Source organism: Stegodyphus dumicola, chromosome 6 (genome assembly GCF_044657685.1).
Source record: "Stegodyphus dumicola isolate Sdum_Otavi_A_Nest chromosome 6, ASM4465768v1".
NCBI classification, from domain to species: Eukaryota; Metazoa; Arthropoda; class Arachnida; order Araneae; family Eresidae; genus Stegodyphus; species Stegodyphus dumicola.
The window spans coordinates 103,137,008-103,162,137 of NC_140773.1; the positions used below are offsets into that span (position 1 = coordinate 103,137,008).

A 25,130-nucleotide genomic window follows, 5' to 3' on the forward strand; every position below is an offset into this window, starting at 1 on the left:
AGCATCATCAAAACTTAAACTTTCTAGAGAAGTTGAGATTTTATGAATTAAAAACTAATTAAATACAAGCAATACATGTTACTTAATTCAGACATCAACACTAATAGGAAAATCCCAGCTCTCATGTGCACTGGAAAACGATTTAATTCATAAATAATTAGAATATCAAAATGGGTATAAATAAAGAATAAGAATTGATCACGGGAAGAAAATTTCTTCCAACTAACTATTGATTTGCATTTGATAATTATAATATATTATATGTCATGATATTCTGATTTTATAGTTCATATATTTTATTTATAAAAATACAAATAGGCATTTCTTTCAACATCCCCTTTATAAAAACAAAAGAATTTTTTTAAATAATCAAAAACTATCTTTATGACAATATATATTATTTATTCAATCTACATACCTTTTTTCTCCGCAATTTTAAAGTATTTTCATGATTTAACAATGGTATGTACTCTGAATGTCTAGATAAAATATTGTGTTTTATAAAAATATACTTCTACTATATAACCATTCTGAAATATTATTTCAAAAAATTCAGACACATAAAATTTCAAAAGTATCTGATGATATAGATCATTTTTAAATTGTTGCTCCACAAGTTTTATGCAACAGAGATAAAAAAAAAAATAAAGATCTACTATATGAAGGTAATTTCTGAAATTCGTTTACAGCACAGAGTAAACAAAATAACAGCATCTCAAGGAGAAGGCGAGGACACTTTTAACTTTTCTTATTCAACAGAGAATAGACTGAAAATCCCAACAGAAAATATTGTAAATAAATAATGATTATGCATTAATCAGAATAAATTATGAAATTTTGTAAATTACAGTACCTCAATCTTCTCTGCACTAGGGAAGATGAAAAATACTGACTGCCAACACTCACACTGTTATTACCCAAATAATTAATGCTTAATTCAAATAATTTCCTCCCAGTGTATTACAAATTGAACTCTGGTTGATAAGTATTATACTTTGATGATAAGACTGACAATATGAGCTTTTCTTTCCCAAAAATAAAGCAAAAAAAAAAAAAAGGGTAACAAAGAATTAAAGTGTATTTTATTTTTCTGACACATATTGTTTATTAGTTATCTTCTATGCACATATAGATATCCTTTAACAATTCAGCAAGGATGGCCAGACAGTCAAAAATGTTTGCAGTTGTCAGGTCTGTGTCCGGCCAGTTATCACAGTTTCTGCAGGTTTTCCTACTCTCTTTGTCAATTTCCAATCTTCTGTGATGACCAAGTTCTAAGTCTGACAACGGCCAATTCCATTGATGTTACGGAACTGGTGCTTTATTGGAAATGTTTATGTGTGTGTGTTTACGGCAAAGCCTCGAGGGCTATCTGCCAAAGGGGAGGGATGCTTTCGTGGAGAACTTTCTAAGGGAAACTGGCTCGCATACACATTACACATGAAGAAAACCACAAAAATTCCCATGCAGCCAGCCCGTCTGCAGGATTCAAACCTCGGAATGAACTACCAGTGTTCAGTGACTTTACTGCTCGACCGCTGGTGGGCCCTTTATTGGAAATGAAAGTTCCTTCAATCTGTATTTGGCCGTGACATTTACATTGTTATTATTGTTGAGATTTTGAGTCTCTTTTGCCAGTTTATCTGCATTCTCATTACCTGTGATGTTGAAGTGTGATGGCAATCATTGAAGAATGTAAACCTTATTTAAATTTTGAAGCTTGTTTGGGTGAGAGGGGATCCTGTTGGTGATGTGCGAGTTTCCATTCAGGATTGCCTTTAGAGCTGCATTTAAGTCATAGAAGACAACGATTCCTTCTGCTCGCTAAGAAATGGAAAGGTCATGTGCCTCCACTTTTGCCACAATTGTGCCTATACATGTCATGTGCCTCCACTTTTGCCACAATTGAAATAACAGACTACAGCTCCAGCACCAATTTTAATCCTTATAAGATAGGAATCAAAAAGATATTTTGCCAAAATTAAATTAATTATACAGTAAAATAAAAAAGTCAAGCTCAAGATAGAAAATGAAAGCATGAAGAATAATTTGATATTTTTTATAAAATTTGTTCAAGTGCATATGTAAACAAACACTTTCAACTGGAATAATTAAGTTATTTTATCACTAGCATAAACCAATACATAAATAAGAAACCTTGTACTGAGAATAATATTTAAATTACATTATTAAAATAAAAATATCTTACTTAAATTTTGAAAACATCTTTTAATTAATTCAAATGAGCACAAAGACTGTACATAAATTAATTAAATTAAAAAAACTGAATTATAAATTAAACAGCATTTGAAATATAGGAACAATTTTAAAAATAATATAATCCTAATACATGTAAAATATAATTTTTTTCAGACAAATCTTTCAGGAAATTTTGTTGGAGGAAGCCGAAGTATTTCTAATGGATAAAGATAAGAAAGTGTGGAATGTGAAATACGCTTGCAACAGATTACAGATTTCACTCGGGCAAGCTTTCATGAGGCTTAAAAAACAAGACTGAAGCTTTTAGTTAGTAAAAGAATAATTTGGATTCTGGTTTTTTAAGTTAATTTTTTGTTCATTTAAATATATATATATATATATTTAAAATTTTAAGTTTAAAATGTGAAACCTATTTTATTATGCATTGTAAATATATTTAGGTGATACAGAGAAAAGAGTGCAAAGTGTTAGTTGGAATCAAGCAAGTGGTAAAATGTGACACACTAAGCAGAAAGCTTGTGAGAATGTCAAAATTTTTGGTTTCAACTGAAATCTTATTCTGTAATTGGCTAAAATGTACTTGCATCGAAACATTATGTAAGACCATATGATACGGATTAATTTTGAAATGATGAAGTTTATATTTATTTATTATAAACAGTTACTATTTTTAGGACAGAAAGGGGTAAACACCAAATTAAAATAAAAAATGTAAGACGCTATTGCCAATTAAAATCAGAAGTTTGCTTTACATATTTTTATTTTGTGTATTAATAGGCTCTTTCATTTTGTAAGAGAATAATTTGGGTTCTTTTTTTTAACTTCTTTTATTTAAATTACTTCAGTTTTTAAGCATTCAAATTTAAAATATGAAATGAGCTCTTTTATTATGCATTTTTAAATAATTTACGAGCAACCTATGATTGCTCTCTCTTTCTCGAAACATATATACAGGGTGTTTCATAGATCATGGGACAAACTTCGAGGGGGTGGTGGAGCGTACTAAAACATGCATTTTTTGTATAGGAATGTAGGGTCTAAAGTGATGAGTTAAGGCAGGAACGCAAAGAAATGACATGAGAGGAAAATGTGTAGATGTACAAAATGAACGTAAAGTGCTTCTTTGCAGCAGTACAGCCTTCACAATAAATGTTCAAAAAGGGAACACTAACAGTAAGGAACTACAGCTGTGATTGGCTGGCAATGCGACAGTAGTGAGCCGCCCTCTACCACAATCCGATGCATCAGATGATCATTCGCAACTCTGATGTCGAGCATGATGGGCGAGTTAACGCACAGGGAAAAAGTTGGCATGCATCTCATGTATGGTGCTGCTAATGGGAACAGCAGAGCAGCACTACGGCTGTACCAGGAACAGTTTCCGAACAGACGTATGCCGAAGCACACAATGTTCGAGAGGTTGCATCGGTCTCTGTGTGAAAACGGGTCATTTGAAGCCACCTCTGACACTAGGAATAGAAGAAGTGCCCGACAACCTCACATTAAAGAATCCATCTTGAGCATTGTGCATGAATCCCCTCAGACAAGTACAAGAGCTATTACATTTCGTCTGCCGCTGAGTCATTCTACCATTTGGAGAGTATTGCATGAAAATGGTTTGCACCCATACCATTTGCAGAGAGTCTGAGCCTTGCAAGACAGATTACCCTCTTGGAGTTCATTTCTGTCATTGGTTCTTGCAGCAGTGTGCGGCGCAGGCAGATTTCCCATTGGATGTGCTATTCACGGACAAGGCAACTTTTTCACAGGACACCATCTTCAATATCCACAACAAGCACATGTAGGGCAACTCATAATCCACACGTCCACATGCACTCCAAACCCGCTTCTCAGTGAATGTGAGTTCGAGTATTGTTAACGACTACCTCATAGCCCCATACCTCTTACTTGCACGTACAAATGGCTTATGTTATCATATTTTTCTGCAACAGGTGCTACCGGAATCGCTGCAGGATGTGCCAGCTGTCCTTTGTGATAGCACGTGGTTCCAGCATGATGGTGCACCAGCCCATAACTACATGTGGGTCCGCAATTACTTGGATGGGACATTTCCAGGCCGATGGATTGGCCGTGGTGGACCCGTTCGATGGCCACCCCGTTTGCCAGATTTGTCCAGCTTGGATTTTTTTTTATGGGGCCATCTGAAGAGCATCATTTACGAGACTCCTGTTGACTCACTGGAGGACCTCGTTGCACAACTATCCATTGCAGCCGCAAGCGTGAGCGAAATGCCTGTTGTTTTTCAAAATGTTTATCAATCCCTTCTGCAATGTTACCAAGCATGTATTACTGCTGGTGGTCGCAATTTTGAACATTTATTGTGAATACTGTATTGCTACAAAAAAGCACTTTACGTTGATTTTGTACATCAACACATTTTCCTCTCGTGTCGTTTCTTTGCGTTCCTGCCTTAACCCGTCACTTTAGACCCTACATTCCTATAAAAAAATGCATGCTTTAGTACACTCCACCACCCTTCCAAGTTTGTCCCATGATCTATGAAACACCCTGCATGCGTGAGTGTGTACATTTTTAACCTTTTTAAATTTAAAATGTAACATTACAGTAACCTTAATTAAAAATAACTATTTTAAAAAGCATGCACATATCTTTAACAGCAATCTGTTTTACCCTTCAGTAATTTGTTGGGGAATACATTTTACAGATTTAGCTTACAATATGACGGGTTAGACAGATTTAGTTTGACAATATGACGGCAAATTATAATGTTTCTAGAGTAACAAGAAGAACAAATAAATTTAATTTAACTGATATTTTATTTTTCAATGTTGAAATGACATGCAATGCACTTTACTCAGTATTTTCTTAACTTTTCAAATCCCTCCTGGAAAAACTTTCTTCAAGCTCTCTAAAATACCCATTTATACCATAAATCACTATTTTATTTTTAAAAAAAAGAAAATGTTTTTCATGCAAGATTGTTTTAAACTTTAGGAACAGTGTAAGAGAGCCATGTCAGTTTAATACAGTGGATGCAAAACAGCTTAGAATATCAAATTTTATCATTTTTGTTGTATGACTCCACTTGATCGAGTAGGAATATTATCACGTCGAAAAAAAGAGCTTTGTCTTCACCATTTCTGGCTGTTTTTCATTAACAGCTACTTTCAGTTGGTCCAAAAATATAACAATTTTTCTTTTTACAAGATGATTAATAAATATTTCCTTTGGCATCTAGAAAACTGATGCCATCATTGTTGTTAGCAAATTTCAAGTGCAGTTACGTTTCTGGTGAGCAGTAGTGAATCCAAGTCAACAAATCATCTGTTAAACCTGATAAATTCTCTTAAAAATTTTAAATATTCACAAGGTTCAGGTTTAAAACAGTTTTGCTCAAGACTGAGCAAATAAAGAATCCATTTTGCAGAAAGTTTTCTTAAACCCATTCTTTCTTGCAAAATAACAATACTTATTTATAAAAAGTGTTCATAGCTTCTTCAGGTTAATCTGATTTTATTTGGCAATTTGATAAAACCTGGTCATGAATTTTACCCATAATTTCTGGTAGAGTAGCAATTTTTGGATGTCCTAATTATTAATTTAGAAGTGAAACAATAATTATGCCCTAATTATGTTTCATCAGTTGTACGAGTGCTGCCATGATTAAATTTTGACAACTAAAAACACATGATTAAAAAAAATGTGATTAATTCCCAAGAACACTATCCAATTTGGATTTAATGTACACTGCAGTTTTTCTTTTCAAATTTTTAAAAGAAAGTAGGAATGGCTTCAAAACTTTATTTTTATCCGCAACTGCAAACATGCAAAGGCGTTTTTCACATATAAAAATTTGCTTCACATTGATTACCCATATAGATTTTAAATAGTAACATCTTCAAAATTTGAATAGCAGAAAATATTATTAAAAAGGGAAATAATATTAACAGTAACTGCTTTAGGATATAAGATATAATCAAATCAATAACGGATTCAATTACCTTGTTTTAAAATAAACATCACAGCTTGTGCACCAAGAGATATATATAAAGGTATCAAAACCATAGAATAGGCTGCACATCCATATAAAGATAACAAAAACTAAAAAAAAATTAACAAACATATATTTACAAAACATCTTTCCTTACATAAGAAATTATGAAAATTTAGAAGTTCTTAATTATAATAGAAAACTCACCTCTTCCCTATTGCATGCAAACACTCCTAAAAAAGTATCATTGCATGGTTTTAAACCAAGTTTCAGTAATCCAGATCCTACATATTGCGACCTTAAAATAACCTGCAATTAAAAGCTAAAAATTAAAAGTGCTTGAAGAGATGGAAAAAGTGCGGAAAGAAAGAAAACTGGAAAAAGTGGTTTATAAGCAGGATTAAATTATACATAATTTTTTAGCAGACATACACCTAGATTTTTCTGACTAACAACAAAACAAGGAAAACCTTGTCAACAGCTTCAGAAATTTATTGGACATGAATTTATAAACATCATTTCATACATCAGTATTATTTGTTATTCGAAATATTGCTTATACATGAAAGTAATACAATGAATTATATAACTTAGATTTGCATATTTTATGCTTTTGCCAAGGCTAACATACATGTTGAAACTGCTAATTACCTGGAACAATTACACATGAATTATATATGCCTATGTCCAGTCTTAGAGAAAGATAAACTCAGTAGCTCATTTCCATATATCTATTTCAATCCCGAATGAAAGATGTGAGTAAAAATGAAATCAGCACTTTCACATACACGTAAAAAAACAGATAACTAATATACACTAGAAATTTTATTCCACATTTGAGTTAAATTTGCTTCTATATACAGATAATTATGGTCTATCTCAAATAATGACTTAATAAACTTACTTTTAAATGTGAAATATAGCATTTTTAAAATATGAAAAAGTCATATTAGTATAACTTGTAGCTTTAAAAGTTTTTCATTCTCCTTACCTCCAGAAAGTTTTAAAGCACTGATAGGAAGTACGGAGTATAGTCCCCCACCAATCTTAGACCTCTAGTTGGAAACACACCACGAAAGTTCAATTTTAAGGGGAATAAAGAGGAATATTTCTAAGATTTACCCTATATTAACACTTAACACTGGCATTCTTTCTTGTAAGTAGTTTCTTAACACTACACTGGCATTCTTTCTTGTATTAACACTTGCATATTAACACTGGCATTCTTTCTTGTATTAACACTTGCATATTAACACTAGCATTCTTTCTTGTAAGTAGTTTCTTGCATGAAGCATTCTGACATGTCATTAAAACAAGAGACTGCAGCAAGTTCTAACCAAAACCTGAAATAAACTGATTGCATCTCAGTCAAACTGAACTACCCTATATTGCAAATACACTAGTTTCTTCACCAATGTGCATCACAGGCATCAGCTTAACATGCACAGACAATACTTTAGATTAAGAGAAAGCATTTCCTGACATAAGATATATTAAATTCAAGAAGCAATTTGGATCACAAACTAAGCAATTGTCTGATTTATTTATTTTAATTTTATGCAGATATTTGAAATAACATTTGTTTTAATATATGTGCAAAATCTGAATAAGAATAACTACTAATTAGCTGAAACTACTTATTAAAAATCAATCATTGTTTTTTAGATCATAAATTCAAAGATTACTTTGGTGATTTATTCAACAAAATGCTCACAAAGAATAACTTGCTAAACTAGGGAGAGAATGCATCTACTGCATTATCTACTGCATTTCTATGTGTATATATACTTGTCAAAAAGAGAAAAAGACCTTTGAAACTCAGTGTAAAATTGTTTAAAATTCATCACTTAACAAAGAGATATTTAAAATGTCTCAGTTTAGTTTACACAGTTGATTAAATGTAAGTCTAAACTAATCCAGAACACTAAAAAAAATTAAATCTAAGCAAATTCTGTGTTATCTGGGGGAAAATAATGCAGTGCTTAAATAAAAGACAAATCTGAAGAATATCACATATTCCATAAAACTGATGCTATAAAACAAAATATATATATTAAAATTTGTTTTAAAATGCATGTCATAAATACAAAATCCATCAGACACCTACTTCACTGTATTTTAGCCATTCATACTGCCCAGTTTTTGAAGATTTTGTTCCAATACAGTCTCCATCATCTGAAATTAGAGTTTCGTAATTTTAAATAATTCTTCGTATAGTAAAAGACAAAAAAATGAAATAACAAATTGAAAAAGAAGAAAAAAAGCAAATAGAGGCGGGGAATACATTTTTTTAATCACTTCTTTTGCATTATTTATTTAGAACACTTTGTTTTCCAATAAGTGGTCTCAATGCATGACACCATACTGGTCTCCATGCATGGCAAACGTGTAGACAGTTTTTTCACCATGGTGAAACAAAAACAAAAGAGTAGTAACTGCATCACACAATAAGCCCCATCCTAGAAACCACAATAGAGAAGATAAGAGGTAAAGTCACTGGGGCTCCAGGATTGAGACACCTGATCACCCAGAAGGTAATCCCCTGAAGGGTCTGCACCTGCTATGCTTTAGCTTGGCATATTGAAATGGCCTTCATGCCTAGGGTGGCCCTACCAGGAGCTAGGCTCCAGATGTACTTCACTTATCCCACCCAGTGACACCTCCATCACGGTGAGGCAGCATAGTAGGACTTAAGGGGGGGCAAGCAGCCATGAGAGAGTTGGCATTCTATGTATTTGAATAAATTTGATTAAAAAGAAGGTGTCACCTAATTAACAACAATTAACAACAAACTAATATATTTCAGGCTTAATGCAAGATAGAAGCAAGACAAAATTTAGTGGAACAATATGCCTTTAGTCACCAATCTCATGATACTCGCCAATAGTGTATAGTGGGCACTAGCTAAGCTCTATGATGATAGCCACGAATTTGAAGGTTTTCGAATATTACAAACAAAAAGCTAAATTTTCTAATAAATAGAATTTGAGAAAAAATATGTAGTGTTAATAAATGAAGATGATATAACAAATATTTTCTCTGTGATGACAATGCCTGATCATCAATCAACTAACAGCAGTGAAACTTGCACAATGGCTCTAAGTCCAAAAACTATTGCTACCAATAATGAAAACACTGACAGAGTGGTTGCTGAAAACAAAATTTCACTGACAATTTAGTGAGAATTCTCAATATGGCATTTAGAGGCGTTGAAAAATGGAATTTGGTTACTGAATAACAAATTTATGTCTATCTATAAAATTAAAGAGAATGTATTAGCAGAAAAAACGAAACAGCTTTAACAATCTGTATTGAAAGAAATGTTTAATAAAAAAAAAACAGATAAATGCCAAACTTTCTTTGTAAATTTCGAATCCCTTAAGATTATAAATGCTCCATTATTTGATATTTTTCACCCAAAGGGCTATTAATTTCATTTTGGCATTTTGCGCTGAAACTTTAAATTCCCTTTTTAGATTGTTAAAAATTCACTTTTCAGTTTGTTGGCGCCAAATATTATCCCCCTGTGTTACATTAAAAGAAATTAAATAATGAAGAATCTGAATAAATGTATGTAGTTTCTCGCATTGTAATAAAACACCGATACCTAGAGCCATCAAATTTTGAATAACATAATCCTCCACCGAATATGGGCATCTGGAAGCCCTAATTTGGAATTTGTTTTATTATAAATTTCATATTTTGTACACCTTTAACAAATTGTTGATTAACAAACTCAATGGTTTCAAAGCGAGCAATGGCAACACTGCACAGAAAAAAAGAAAAAGAAAAAAAATTATCTCCGGCATGCGAGACTGTGTGTCAGAAATTTTTAAGATATGCTCATTTTAAAATTATTTTATGATATTGCTGTTGAACTGAATTTTACGGTTTAAGTGCAAACCCCTTTGAGCTTAATATAAAATCTGAAAGCTTACAGAATTTTATGTATCACGATAATTTTATAATTTCTATATGTCATCTCTTTATATTTAAACTGACGATCTAAAATCTAGAAATTTTCGAAATCTGAAATCGGCAGCAAAGTTCCAATGAGTATGGATCTTACACTTCATGTTGGTGGTTTTTATTATTGGTTTTAAATTTTTATGTAAATATTATATGTATTATTCTTTTCACCATTTCAAATTAATTTACTATTATTTGTACTATAAAATCTGTACTTTTTGTGTGGAGAAAACCCTCGGTCAATAGCAACCAATTTCAAATAACTGAATTCATGAGGAAGCAAAAATTCTCAAGAACAAACTTTGAAAACATGGCATAAATAAAAGTAAATAGAAGCAAATTGGTTTTTTGGCTAGATGCTATGATTTAGCACAAAGAGGCTAACAAACAGAAAATGGTTTAAGGTGAACAAACAGTAGTGCTAAAATCAAATTTAATGTGGATAAAAAGGTAAAGAAGAGAATTCTCAGAACCAGTTTCAAAAGAGAATAGAACAGTTGGATGAATCGAGTTCATAATACATAAAACCTTCATTAATTCTTTATTATTGGAAGGGGCATCAATGGGTTATATCAGCATTGTTGGAGGAACATCAATTTCGTCAAAGGAACAAATCCAGAGCTGAAAAGATAATTTGTCAAATAATTTAACCTCGATAGTAGATGTAAATGTCAGCAAATACAGGACAGGGAATTTACACATACCTAATCCTTCAATTTGGCGATAATATTAATTTTGAAAAATAAAAAAAGAGTTTGGCACAGACGTTAGTAAAAGAAATTAACTCAACAATTTCAGTTTATATGAAATACAATATTCAAAATCTGGTTTAAAAACATTTTAATGCTCCCTCATATGATACACTATTAAATAATGATTTAAAATCAAAAGAAAGGATAATTGACGACTGTTTCCATTGCTTATATCAACTACTTCAAAAGGTTTGGTTTATTTGATTACGACAAAGGCCCTGAGGGCATTCTTTCTTTCCACCGACAGCGAGGCAGCCGGTCCACTGGGTAGTTAGCATATCGGCCAGGTAGCCCCGCTGACGGAAATAACTTGAACAAAAGACACACTTATAAATACATATTGTGCTCAAGACGACTGCTGGGGGCAGTGCAAACAAATGCTGGACGAAGACGATAGTGCATGATGGAAGAAGGGTGCATTGCGGGCGTGAAGAACAATTCCAGTTACATATTTACAGAGTAATGGATAGGTGGTTACAAATACTAAAAGTAATAAGAAGTAAAATACTAGAAAGTAAAACAATGCATAAAATAAAAAAAGGCAAAACAGTGGAAACAATACATAAAATAAGGCAAAATACATAGTTCAAGGTTCATAATTCAAGGTTTACAGTTAAAGAAGATAAATATATACAGGGAATAAGAAAAGCCGAATAAGCTAACTTAAGATAAAATTAGTTCGCTACAGGTACAGAGCATACAGGGGCTGTGCTGGTGACGAGGATGGTGGCTCAGAATTACTCCAGCCTGTCTGAGATTATGCGTGCAATGTTTATGCAATCGCATATGCGTTTCAATGCATTGCGATTTTTTGAAGTAGCTTCGGCCCATGCATGGATGTCGTTTGCTACTGGTTGCCTAAGATGATATTTAGCGGTCTCTCTGCAAGCGAACAGATAGTGGTCCGGATCTCCTACCATCCCGCATGAGCAATGCTCGTCTTCACCTTGTCTGAAGCGATGCAGGTAAGTCATGAAGGGACCATGTCCTGTTAGATACTGAGTGAAGTGAGACGAGCCAGATTTTAGAAGCCGGCAGACTTTTGGAAAAAATCTGTAAACTCTTCTGCCGGTGGTTTCTGTCTCTTACAGGTGTTGCCAACGTTTGAGTAATTCTCTCTCGAGCTCAGCTTTTAAGAACGAACCCGGGAGAGGCACGTCAAGTGTGCGAACGTGGGGGTCAGTTGCTGCTCTTTTGGCTATTGCATCTGCAATTTCATTACCCAGTATTCCAGTGTGGGCAGGTACCCACTGGAGTTCAGGCCTATAGTATTTAGATGTTCTTAGTAAGAGTTTTTGTATGGCCCTGACAAGTGGATTTTTACTACATTTGCCTTGGATTGCCTGGAGGCTAGAGGCTGAGTCTGAATATATACTGGAATAGTTATTTTCCAGTGCATAGACAAGTGCAGCTTTTAATGCAATCAGTTCAGCCTGAAAAACTGAGTTGTGGTGCTTAAGCTTTCTTTCCCAGGTCTTTAAGATCTGGTTCCCAAGTAGAACACAGTATCCGCTACCGGTGCCACATTCTCCTTTGGAACCATCGGTGTAGATTGCAGTGGCGTTGAACCACATTGGTGACCTGCAGTTAATCAAGATATTGAATTCGGCCGGGTGGCAAGGTGGCTCGGGAATGCTTTGCTCATAGTCAGTATAAACATAAGTCCTATCCCATAAACTTATTGTCTCTTTGAGTCGGAGCACTCGCACTACTGCACTCTCGCGCTAAGAGATGCAGAGGCGGTAGTCCTGAAATCACGTTTAGAGCATTAGTGGGCGAGGTTTTATATCCTCGGGTAATGCTCAGGAGGAATGGTCTTTGTGCTGAGCGTAGCAGATTCTCCATTTTAGTAGTGATCGTTATGCCCCACATGGAGGCTCCATGTAGTGCAATACGTTCAGCAACTACAGAGTACCACGTTTTAAGCATCCTCGAAGAAACTCCCCATGTTGGTGCTGCTGTTCTGAGCATGGAATGAAATATCCTGTGAAGTCGTACCTTGACCTCCTTTAAATGTGGCATCCAAGTCAATGTGTCGTCAATTATAACTCCAAGGTACCTCAAGTTTCTGACTATTTTAATATTTTTCCCATGAAGGTTGATGCACGGGGTTCTTCGATGGCGCTTACCTGGACAGATAAGCATACCTTGGGTTTTTGAGTTGGCAATAGTTAACTTATGGTCATTGGCCCATTTGGCCATCTTGTCCATTGCTTGTTGTGCCTTAGTCTCATATGCGTTGCGGCTGTGCCCTTTGGGTTACCAGCAAAAAGTCATCGGCATAAGCCAGTATTTCCGTGTGAGGATCTGTGTTAAAGAGGGTCAAGGAGAGAAATACCTTAATGGAGGACTTCTTAAAGCAAATTAGCTGGAAAAGAGGGAAAACTCTGAAAATGTCCATGCAGCCAGCCCCAGACGAAACTATTAGTGTTCAACGATTTTACCACTTAGCTACTGTGGGTGACAACAACTTTAAAAGAATTTTTTACATTATAAATATTGTTAGAAATTAACAGGGAAAATCTAGAAACTAAATATTTAGCTAAAGAATTCCTAAATTAGAAATTACAGGATAAAAATTTATTCCAGTTTTGTGAACTAAATATTTAGCTAAAATAATATCTAAAGGTATTCTGGTTTTGTGAATAACATAAAAACCTAACATAGCTATAGGTAGAATAAATATTTAGCTCAAAGGGCTATTAATTTTGTTTTGGCATTTTGCATCGATTCATTATAAATGGCGAATCACTTTTTAAATTGTTGGCACAAAATATTAGAGCCCTTTATTATAGTTAAAGAAATTAAATAATGAAGAATCTGCATTCTCACATTGTGACAAAACAACAGTACGTAGAGCCATCAAATTTTTAATAACGTACATCTCCACCCATATATGGGCATCTGGAAGCCCGAATTTGGAATTTGCTTTATTATTCGTTTCATATTTTATAAAGCATTTACGAGTTTTTGATTAAGGGACTCGACGATTTCAAAGTGAGCAATGGCAACACTGTATGGAAGGGGGGGACATTTTTATCTCCAGCGTACAAGACTATGTATCAGAAATTCTAAAAATATGCTCTTTAAAATTTTTGTGATATTGCTGTTGAATTGAATTTTATGGTTTAAGTGAGAAGAACATGATATTTAATAAATAAATATACACAAAACATTGGAAAAAAAGGCCCCTTTGGTCAAAATAAAAATCTGAAAGCTTTTGTGTGTGTGTGTGTGTGTGTGTAACGTGACAGGTCTCCTTGTAGTGCAGCCTGGTTAAAGTTAAATCTGTCAGAGCACTGCCTCTCTTCCTTGTTCTTTTGAGTATTTGGATTGTATTACATTATGGCAGAGAATGGGCAGCGAATTTTGCAATGGAATGCCAATGGCCTTTCCCAGGTCATGGAGTGCACGCTTACATGAAGATCGAGTTGGTTTTGAAGTATAATAATTTATTATCTATTGTGCAGACTGGTTTTAAAACTTATAACTGTTATCTACTTTAGCCAAGGCATAAAGGACTCTTTAGATAAACGTAAGTCCACCCTGGAAGTTTTTGTGAACTTTAAATCTGCCTATGACAGAATCTGTCACTTAAAGTTTATTGAAAAACTGCACTCCCTTGGTGTAGAGGGCAAAATGCTGGCCTGGATCAAAAATTTTACCAACCCAAGACTTATTAGGGTTCGCTATGGCCAAAGCATGTGCCTTTTTAAACAGACAAAAACTGGTCTCCCTTAGAGCACAGTAATGAGCCTCATATTATTTAATATTTGTATAAACGATTCGCCTGATATTCTGATGTCTGACCCGGCAGTTAAGACTATACTGTTTGCTGACGAACTAGTCTCCTAGAGCTGTGCTCAAAAGAATCGACAGCAAAGCCTGAATGTTATCTCAATGATGCATTGGGAAGATTGGATCTTTGATGCAGGAATAACATGAATTTAAACCTAGACAAAACTCATAGCCAGTTCTTGAACAGACAGCACTTTTTATCCCATCTTCTTTATCGTGGTGACGTAATCTCTGTTACTAATAACGTTACCTATTTGGGAGGGAAACTTGATTCACATCTGAATTGGAATGAACATATTTCTTATATAAAGGAAAAAACTGAAAGGAGACTTCCAATTTTGAAACAGCTGATGGGCTGTCGATGGGAGTGTAATAGAGAAACTTTAATAAATACATATAAAATGTACATTCAACCATTATTTTATTACTGTAATGAAGTTTTGGTGACTGCTTCCATCAGTACAGTCAACGTTTTGGCAAGATTACAAAACCAATCTCTTCATCTAATAACAGGTGCAGTTAAATCCACACCCATAGTAGCTATGAAAGCGTTAACCAATATTTCTCCTGTCATGCATGACATTTACAAAAGTGCTGCAAATTTGTTTCAAAAACTTTGTAGGCTCCCAAATAATAAATATTGGAGGAATCACAATTTTAACAATGAAAGAAATTTAAAGATGCAAGAGGGTTTAAATCAAATTGCTTGTCAATTAGTAAAAGAACTAGACCCTGTTTGAGAAATGAATGTAATGACTGTAACCAGTGCTTATGAAACTATTAAGAGAAGATATCCCAGTAATCTCTGGATCCATGTTTACACCAATGAATCCACGATTGAGCAAGGTACTGGAGCTGGTGCAGGACTCTATTGTAACTATTTTGAATTCTATAAGGAAGTGGGAAGAGATACTACCAATTTTGATTGTGAAGTTGAAGCTATTGCTCTGAATCAATTATGCACTCGGAAGAGTAATTTCCCTTAGGCTGTTATTTTGTCCAGTAGCAAAGCTGCTTTGTAGGTTATCTCCAACAATAAATTTTGCACTTCCAAATGAATTTATGAATGTAGGAATATTTTCAACATGCTGGCTGACTCGATTTTCTTGCAGTGGATTCCTGTTCGTTGTGGCATCGAGAGAAATTAAATAGCCAATTTCCGGCAAAGAAAGGAACGACTATTCTACAAACCACTAATAACCACATGACTTTTTAATTCTGCAAAACTAATTAAATTAGAATTTAAGAAGAGGTTTGCCCCCTACCTATCAATTGAAGCTAAGGGAATAGTTTGGAAGTGTCTCACCAGTTCAAAGCCAGTTGTCGCAGATTTTCCTCGTTCTGGTTCGTGGTGTCCTTTCATCTTTTAACTGGGCATGATTGTTGAAATGCCCATCCTTTTAAAATTCGACTTAGGACTCTTCAGTCTGTACTCTTTGTAACTAAGGACAGTTCATGAATAAGGAGCATATTGATGAATGCACTGCACTATTATCTTTTAATTCTATTGTTCTTAAGTATTGGGAAGCAAGATCAAGATTCATGGCTTAGCAGTTAAATGTCTGGCATTTGTATAAATAAATAAAAAAAATTTTAACTCGGCTAAATATTAAACTATTAAAGTAGAATACCTTGTTATTATTTTATTTCACTCTTCAATTAGTTACAAAATTAATTGGATTCTCTACAAGTTTAATCTTCAAATCATTTTCCCACCTATCAGTAAAATACGCTGTTCATTTTTCTAAGATCCCATTTCAGATTTGAATTCTTGGGGAATTTACAGCATAACTTATTACTGTAATCTGTCATACACTGAAAAGCCAAAACATTATGACCACCTACTGAATAATTCATTGCATGACCTTTGGCTTATAAAACAGCTGCCACTTGACTTGGCATGGATGCCATAAGTTCTAGGTACACTACTGGAAAAAGGTTGTACAAAATATCTAAGGAGCAGTCATGCAACGTTGAGATATTCAGACATGGTGGTGTTTGAGCTCTGAGCTGCCACTCCATGACATTCTGAATGTGCTCTATCGAGTTTAAGATCCAGTGAGTTGGGAGGTCAGGACATTAACTGGAATTCATGCTTAGGCTCCTTGAACCACTCCAACACAATCCGAGCCTTGTAACATGGGACTTTGTCCTACTGGAAGATATTTCCAGTTGAGAAGACAGATGCCATGTACGGGTGCAGCTGATCCGCAATTATGTTCAGATAGTTCGCAGCTTTCATGGCATGCTCTACCACTTATAAGGGTCCCAAAGCTGCCCCTGAGAACATTCCTGAAAGCAAAATACCGCCACCACCAGCCTGTATATGACCTGCTGTATGGGGGGAAACAACTGGTCACCAGGAAGACAGTGTACCCTGACACGACCATTGACGTAATGAATGAGAAATTATGATTTATCTTAACTAGGCAACTATCTTCCACTTAGGTCTAGTCTCGATGTTCTTGGGCCCACTGCAACCACAGCTGACAATGACGCTAAGCCAACACAGGCACACGAGTGGGACGGCTGTTGTGCAGTCCTATATCCAATTGGCAGCTGTGCTGTCAGTCGGCTGCTGTGCAGTCCTATAACCAAATTTGAATTTCACTGAACTGTGTTACAAAACACTTGCATTTGGACCTGCATTTTATTGGGCTGTTAGCTCAGCCACTGTGTGGCGCCGATTTTGCAGTATCAAGCGGGACAGTTTCCAACGTCCTTTTTCTTGATGATGGGTGGACATCCAACACCTTAGCATCTACTGCTAGTTTCACTGTTTCATCTACTGCTAGACCTTATATTTATATCCACCTTGCATAAATACTAACAACGGCAGATTGTGAGCAACCTACCAGTCATGCAGTTTCAGAGATACTCGTTCTGAGCCTTCAGGCCATTACAATCTGCCCTCTCATCATTTGAGTATTATTTTTCATGACACCTTGACAGCTGACATTATCTTCACATTCACTTTGCTCAATCCATTGTGCTCAATATAAAAACTGTTGTAGCTCCTTCTATTTTAGAAAATACTTCTTTTATCTCTCTCTTTCTTGAAGATCGGGCACCTATGTCTGATCACCCTTAAAACTGATAAAGTTTTATTCAAAATATATGCTAAACTATAACTGCTTTTTTTACTTGGTTTAAAATTTAATATTGGTATGTTTCTCTTCAATTTGATTTATAATTCATATTTTAAAATCAATAGAATATTATAAAATAGTACTTATATATTAACAGAACCACTGTGGCACCATTTGGCAATTTTTTAAAAATGAAAATGCATTGGGAACAACCTGTCATTTTCACATTTTTTTAAAAGATCCCCAGACTATCAATATTTATCATAAATAGGCAAACATTTGCAAAATTTCAAAATGAAACAAATTTGAACAATTTAAAATGTAAATTTTAATTATTAAATAAGGATTATATGATACATTAAAAAGATGCATTTTTCATGACATTTTGCTGTAATATTTTGTACCATACTTCCCACATACACAGTGATCTAATTTTGCTTAAACCAAAAATCAGAGACTTGTACAAATTCTGCACTGTGTACCAGTCATTTACGAAATGATCTCATTGCTGTTCCCTTTAGCCAATTTTGCAAGAAAATATTATATTCCTGCAGGTTAGGTTAGACTACTTAAATAAAGCAAAGAAACTTGAGGGGTATCTGCCTGTGGAGGACTTTTTTTAAAGGGAAACTGACTCATATCCACAATATACATGGAGAAAGCCACAAAAACCAACCATGCAGCCAGCCTGTTTGTCAGGATTCAATCCCAAGTTGAACTACCAGTGCTCAGTGAATTTTCCGCTCAGCCGCTGGTAGACCTTATATTCCTGCAGAAATTTTGCAGCAGTTTCTTCCAAAGTTGGCAAATTTTGCAAATGCATATTTTAAAAATGGATTTTCTAAGGCCCAAAATATCATGATTTGTCAATAAAAACTGCTAGAATACAACAAAAAGAATGCCTACAAAATGGTCATGTTGCTTGAATGAAGAGCTGTTATGAGTATGGTTGTCAAAGAATGATTATGCGCACAGTTTTCAAAGTTTGGCGCATTCTGAAAATTTGGTGATACTTCAACTAAGGTCGTTGCAATAATATACGAGTACCTATAAAATTATTCATCAACAGTATATAGCTGCCAATGATAATTTTATAAAATTCCACTAAATATGTTAAAAATTTAACAGGAGACTCTCTTGTAAAACAGACTAAAGGATTATGCGAGAAAAATCGTAGGATTAACATGATTATATTAGACTATAAAAGACGAAAACATGACTGCATATATTACTTGAAATTTTCATTCCATATTCCAGAACATCAAAAACTGTTTTGATATTTGGAGCTCCAGGAATTGTATCTACAAATACATGAGGATCATCAGCAAGTTTAGATGCCCGAGCTCTTTCTTTACCCTGAATATAAGAATGATAAAAATTAATTTAGCACTATTATTCTTATTTGAATGCTATACATAAGAAGCGAGATTAAAATTATCTAAATTTTATAAAGGTACAGCTACCAACCTTGAAATCTGAGAAATTGGAAGATTTTTGCAAAAACCAAGAGAGATCAGCGGGGGGAGTTGAAGAATGGCCCTTTCAGTTTTTAAAATTTTGCTTCAACTTTCATTGTGTATTTATTTTACTTCTTTGTCATTGTAAATGTCGTGCCTTGCGTATTGTCTTCTGGAGGGCTTGCAACTCCAAGAGACAAGACGCGAGAGCGCGCCAAGTTGGTGATTTTGAAAAACGTGCCCAACAGAGGTTAATTCTTCACTTCCCCCTTTAAATTGATTAATTTTACACCAGACCTTTTTAATATTAACTTATTTAAACTACACAGTACATCATTCACATATATTCAATCATAAATAAAAAAAATTGTAAAATCCTAGAATAATAAGATACGGCCTTGGCGCGATTTTGAAAATTGTCGCCAATACCAAAATAACCCACTTACTGCTCATCATAATATCGCCAAAAGTCACCAAATCCCTTGTGCACCGGATGCTAGGATTAAACCCATGTATTAATCAGAAGTTTTAAAAAAAGTAAATATCACAATAATGCTAGCAATATTCAGACCTCTGTTTACGTAGTGCTGATGAGCAAAGAACAATTATTCTTATAATTTTTAACAAATAAAATAATAATTTTAACTATAAGAATAATTATTCTTATAATTTTAATAAATAAAATACAACTGCCAACTTTGAAAACACAACCATGTTTAAGTCATCTGAAAGAAGGCAAGCCTTGGTTAATTTGACACAGATTATTAATCGGCTTAATATTTCATATTCATTTGTGATTCAGCTTTATTTTACAGACAAAAATTCATCATTCTTGACTAAGTTCACATTCCTTTTTACTATAAAATCTGCATAATTAAACCAGCATGCAAAAAACATTGACTGTATGCAATTTTAGTTTTTCAACTTTTAAAATCAATTTGCTGAGACTTCAGTCACTTTTTGACAGCTGTCATTCCTGCAAGTGCAAAAAATTCTGAGACCTGAATTTCCGCTACAAAATTTGCTAAAGCAGCTGACAAAGTCAACAAAATGCTCGGTAAATTTTATAGATCTTTTTGATTAGAATTTCTTAATGATTTAAACACATCAATTAACAACCTTTAAATTGTTTTAACATAGTAGTAAAAGATAAAGTTAAATAATTTCATTCACCACTTTTTAATGATTAATCTTATTTACAGTATTTTAAAAAACAAATTTAATTAAAAACTGTCTGACTCAGGGTCTGACTCAGGTCATTCGATTGATTTCTAGGAAAAATTTAACCATATAAATTAACAGTGATTTAGCGATGATGGGGAGGGGGAAAGAGAAACCTGTTGTCAGTAATGACTATGCAGTTGCGAATGCACTGGCAAGTTTATACCACTGAACTGAAATACACAACTGAATTAAAATGTCTGGCTATAATTCAAAATACGTACCTCTAACAAAATACTTTGCTCACTTATAGGGACATATTTGGACTGGTATGGTTCTTTAGCATATAGACTGTAAGTTCTGTGCATAGTACGCGGATAAGAAAACGCAGCACACGGTCGATTGAATATATATCGGCATATTAATGTTTTCAGTAGCTGCACTCTTTGATATGACATCGCAGTAACTTAAAAGTCGAAGCTCGAATGCCCCGTCCAGAAATTAGCTCGCTACTGAATTAAGATGCAAAACTGGAGTCGTTGCTCTGAAATTATGATAAAAAATAAGTCCGAAGTTCACATGACTAGCAATTAACTCCACCTTCATCGTAATGTATGGGAAGTCCATATACTTTGCTTTCAGCTAGTTGAAATATTATAGGTTTAAATGACAGGCGTGTACTGATAACACTTGACAACTACAGAAACTAAACACAATTTTTTTTTTTTTTTTTTTTTTTTTTTTCCCGCACTATTTGAAAGTAAGCGCAAGATAACTTCGAATTTCCTGACACTACTATGACGCCATCTATTGATAGAAACTGAAATTTAAGTCCGATAACATAATAAACCAGTTTGCATAATTTCATGGTTTAGCCCAAGGGGTACCCATTCGGGTCGGTATTTATGAAATTTGAAGAGGGCTCATGATGATCAAAGGATCGACTTCGAATATGCAGGGATCAGAATAATCAAGATCCCATTGATTACAAAAAAAAATTATTAGAAAAATTGATAATTAATTGATTATCGATATAATCATGTAATAAAGAAGAAATCATATAAATAAGTATAAGGAAATAATACACGGAAATGATTTAATATAGTTTTAAGTCAATAATATAATTTTTTAAATATACGGATTTTGTATGTATATATTGCACTTATTACACATAAAACTTATCAAAAAACTTTTCCGTTATGCACCTACCCCCTTTATGTACCCAAAGAAAAAAAAACCAAACACATGCCGAGACTCCATGATAGCACCATCTGAGGACGACATGTGTATGTGTGTGTCTGTAAACGAGAGTAATTAAATACGCACACACACATTATGACAAAAATACCACCAAAATGCTTGGCAAGAGCTTAACGAAAAAGTACCAGAGATTTTAAGGTTCGCTTCTCATGCACTGAAGATTTGAATGTGACAACATTCTTCACAAAACCGCTGAATGCGATGTATTTGATCTTGATATTATAATTCAAGAAAGTTGATTTGTTTGACTATGAAAAAGCAGGCAAGGACTATCTGCCTAAGAAGACGACTGCCTTCGTGGAGGCCTTTTTGGGGGGTAACTAGCTCATACCCACCTTAAACATGGGAAACGAAAAAGCCCGAAAACGTCCGTGTTGACAATCCGTTAGCTGGGATTCGAATCCAGGATATGATTCAAGAAGAGTTCCTTGCACTGAAGGAGGATGTTTAAGTACAAGTCTTATTCATAATATATGTGTACGCTAAGTTTCGAAATGCAAAAATCATCCGCAGCCAAACCGGAATAGTGGTTAGTGATTCTGATTGCCATAGCGAATGGCCAGGGTTCGAATCCCAGAGAAGACATTGATGTTTGTAAATGTATAGTGTCTGTGCGGCATGGGGCCACTCAAAATATACGGCCAGCCGAACGTATTCTCGAGAGGGTAGGAGAAGAGGGGTGGGAGACGCTCGAACACATAGCCCTGGTGTGCTTTCCTCCAAAATTGGGGCGGAACTGAGCGAGGTTGTACTGTCACCTGTATGGTGCCGAAGCATCTTGACAACACCAGACGCAATCTTGCCTCCTTGTTACGATGAATTTTGTGAGCTTCTTTTGCTATCAGACGCGCGAAATTAGTCACAACAACAAAAAAAGTCATCACCCCTTCCCCAAAAAATATATCTAACCAACATTATTGATAAAATTAGGCAAAGCAACAAACTTGTGTTTACCTTAGATTTTAGTCAAGCCTCTATTGAGTCCCTTCTATGAAGATTCCTCTTCATCAGGAGCAAACAAATCTGCAATGAAGTAGACGTGGTTGAATTTATACACAAAAGGAGTAAAGCAACACGAAGCAGCCACGGTTGCATTTATACCCAAAGGAGTAAAGCGAATGAGAAAGTAGCACCATCTGTCGGCAGAAACCGTAAAACATATGTTAATAGAATTTTACATGCGTTAAGGAGAACTGGATTGTAATGAAAATCATTAACTAACCAAGGTAAAACTATGTGAATGTGAAAATCTTCATGAAAAAACAATTCACCAATGGAAGAAACTTTTTGGATACTTTTTGCCGGATCTAATGTCAAAAAGTGTGAATAAATTTCCAACTATGATTAGCTACTGAAGACTTGTTAACTTCGTCTTTTCCGACATGAGATTCGTATTCCTTCATGCGAAACTTTGACGATCATTCAGTTTGACCGATATATCTCAAACCACACTGCTAAGATATGGTACAATTTTCTCAAGATTTAATGTCAGAAATGGAATCTTTAAGAATCGAGCCATAGATTTTATTGACAGGCTAGAAAATTACTTTAAAATAGAACTTCTGGAGAATCCATGGAATTCTGTAACTCATAGAAGCACGACAATGTTATTAATGCTATTTCTAATAGCCAAATGTTTTCTTTGACGGCAAGATGAACACTTTTTTAAAAGCTTTATCAATGACCACAGAAGAAAACCTGCGATTAATGGCAACTTATCTCAAGTAATTTAATTCATTAGCAAGCAAAGATTCTGAGGAACAAACTTTGAGAGCGCGAAATATATAATAGTAAAAAGAAACCATTTCTTACTGATCCGGGTGACATGCACCGGGAGGCAAACAAACAGGAAAAGGTTTACAGTAAATATTAGTGCTAAAATCCGATTCATTGAGGATTATAAGATTATCAAGGAAGGGAGGAGTATATTGTCAGATTCTATTTCATAAGTGAACTGATGGAACTGAGCTGGATCAATCAAATTTATAGCAGGTATCATCTGGGTTTAATCTTTATCACCGTTAAAAAAAAGCACGAAAGTGTTGTATATGTAGCAATTCCAGAGACGAAAATACAGTTTCTCAAATTATTCGACTTCTAAATAGCGCGTGTAAATGTCAGCAGGTACAAGGCTGACGGGACTATCCATAACCTTCATCTCTCAATTTGGAATACCTTCCTTCAATTTGGCGGTAACATTCATTTTGGAAAACTAAGTTAATTTGACTCAAAGAGACTAGTATGACAAATCAACTCTTCAATTTCAATATGTGTAAAATGGAATTTTTTAAACCCAGTTTCAAGATACACTGGTGTGCAAAAATTAAGCACGAGACGGTTTTTTTTCAATATAACTTTGTACAAAAGCTTTCCAAATCAACACATTTAATACCGTAAGATCCCCAATACGTAAGGACATGAGTAATGTAAGCAACACTTACTAAAAGAGAAATCAGAGGGATAAAAAGAAGCTTTATTGAAAAAGTAGCATGGAGCGCAATGCGACTGAAGGCCGAAACATCCCTGTGATGGGTGTCCAGCAAGAAACATCCGGTCTTTAATAGGGGATATGATCTCTCCTGACTGCTAAGCAGGTTTCACAGCGTCTGCCCATGCTGAGAATGAGGGTGTCAATGAGTTGTTGAGGCATTGCTGCCCATTCGTCTTGCAGCGCCAATCGAAGCTCCGGAATCGTTACTGGTGGTAAAGTACGAGCTGCCAAGCGTCTGCCTAGAAAATCCCATACATGCTCGATGGGATTGAGATCCGGAGATCGTGCAGGCCAATCCAGGTGACAGGTGACGGAGGACGGGGACGCTACGTTCAATATCCTCACTCTTTAAGAGCTGTTCGGCAGCTGCTGTGCGATGACATGGTGCATTGTCGTCCATGAAAAGGAACTGCTGACCCATAGCGCCTCTAAAAAGACGCACATATGGAAGAAGAATCTCGTTACAATAACGGGTCCCGTTGACTGAACCTGCGTCGAAGATGTGAAGGTCTGTACGACTACCAAGCATGATGCCTCCCCAAACAAGAACACCGCCACCTCCATACCTGTCCCTTTCAATGATGTTCGAGGGATGATTGCGGCTTCCCCGCTCTCTCCAGATGAGTATGCGATGAGAATCGCTACTCAGACTGAATCTGCTCTCATCTGTAAAGAGTACTCGTCCCCATTCATTGTCTCTCCAATTCCGGTGTTCCCGGCACCACAGAGAACGCCTTCTCCGATGGGCAGGCGTTAGAGGTACGCACCGTACAGGGCGTCGTGCAAACAGACCACCACCGTGCAGTCTTCTGGCCACGGTAAAACGCGATATCGGTTGTCCAGTCGCCTGTGTCGTGTGTCTAGCGATTTCTCCCGCTGTCTGCCGCCTGTTTCTTCTGGCCTGTAAGGCAATATACCGATCATCTGCGGGTGTGGTTCCTCGTGGACGACCACTACTAA

The 25,130-nt window shown here is 35.2% G+C and overlaps 1 protein-coding gene across 3 annotated transcripts in view; it reads right to left on the reverse strand.

Annotated features, from left to right (window-relative positions):
* Nucleotides 1-21,198, reverse strand: part of LOC118183988 (long-chain-fatty-acid--CoA ligase 5-like) — a 100,401-nt gene extending 79,203 nt beyond the window's left edge. The window contains exons 1-5 of one of the 3 annotated variants that reach the window (XM_085818742.1): nucleotides 20,704-21,198; nucleotides 19,034-19,157; nucleotides 8,301-8,368; nucleotides 6,401-6,502; nucleotides 6,204-6,303 (exon numbers count right to left, since the gene is read on the reverse strand). In XM_085818742.1, the coding sequence (XP_085674868.1) occupies nucleotides 6,204-6,303; nucleotides 6,401-6,502; nucleotides 8,301-8,368; nucleotides 19,034-19,157; nucleotides 20,704-20,877 (568 nt within the window). In that variant the 5' untranslated portion in view covers nucleotides 20,878-21,198. The remainder of the gene's footprint in view (nucleotides 1-6,203; nucleotides 6,304-6,400; nucleotides 6,503-8,300; nucleotides 8,369-19,033; nucleotides 19,158-20,703) is intronic. The other 2 variants (XM_085818741.1, XM_035353617.2) reach the window with 2 other exon arrangements.
* Nucleotides 21,199-25,130: the final 3,932 nt, after the last annotated feature.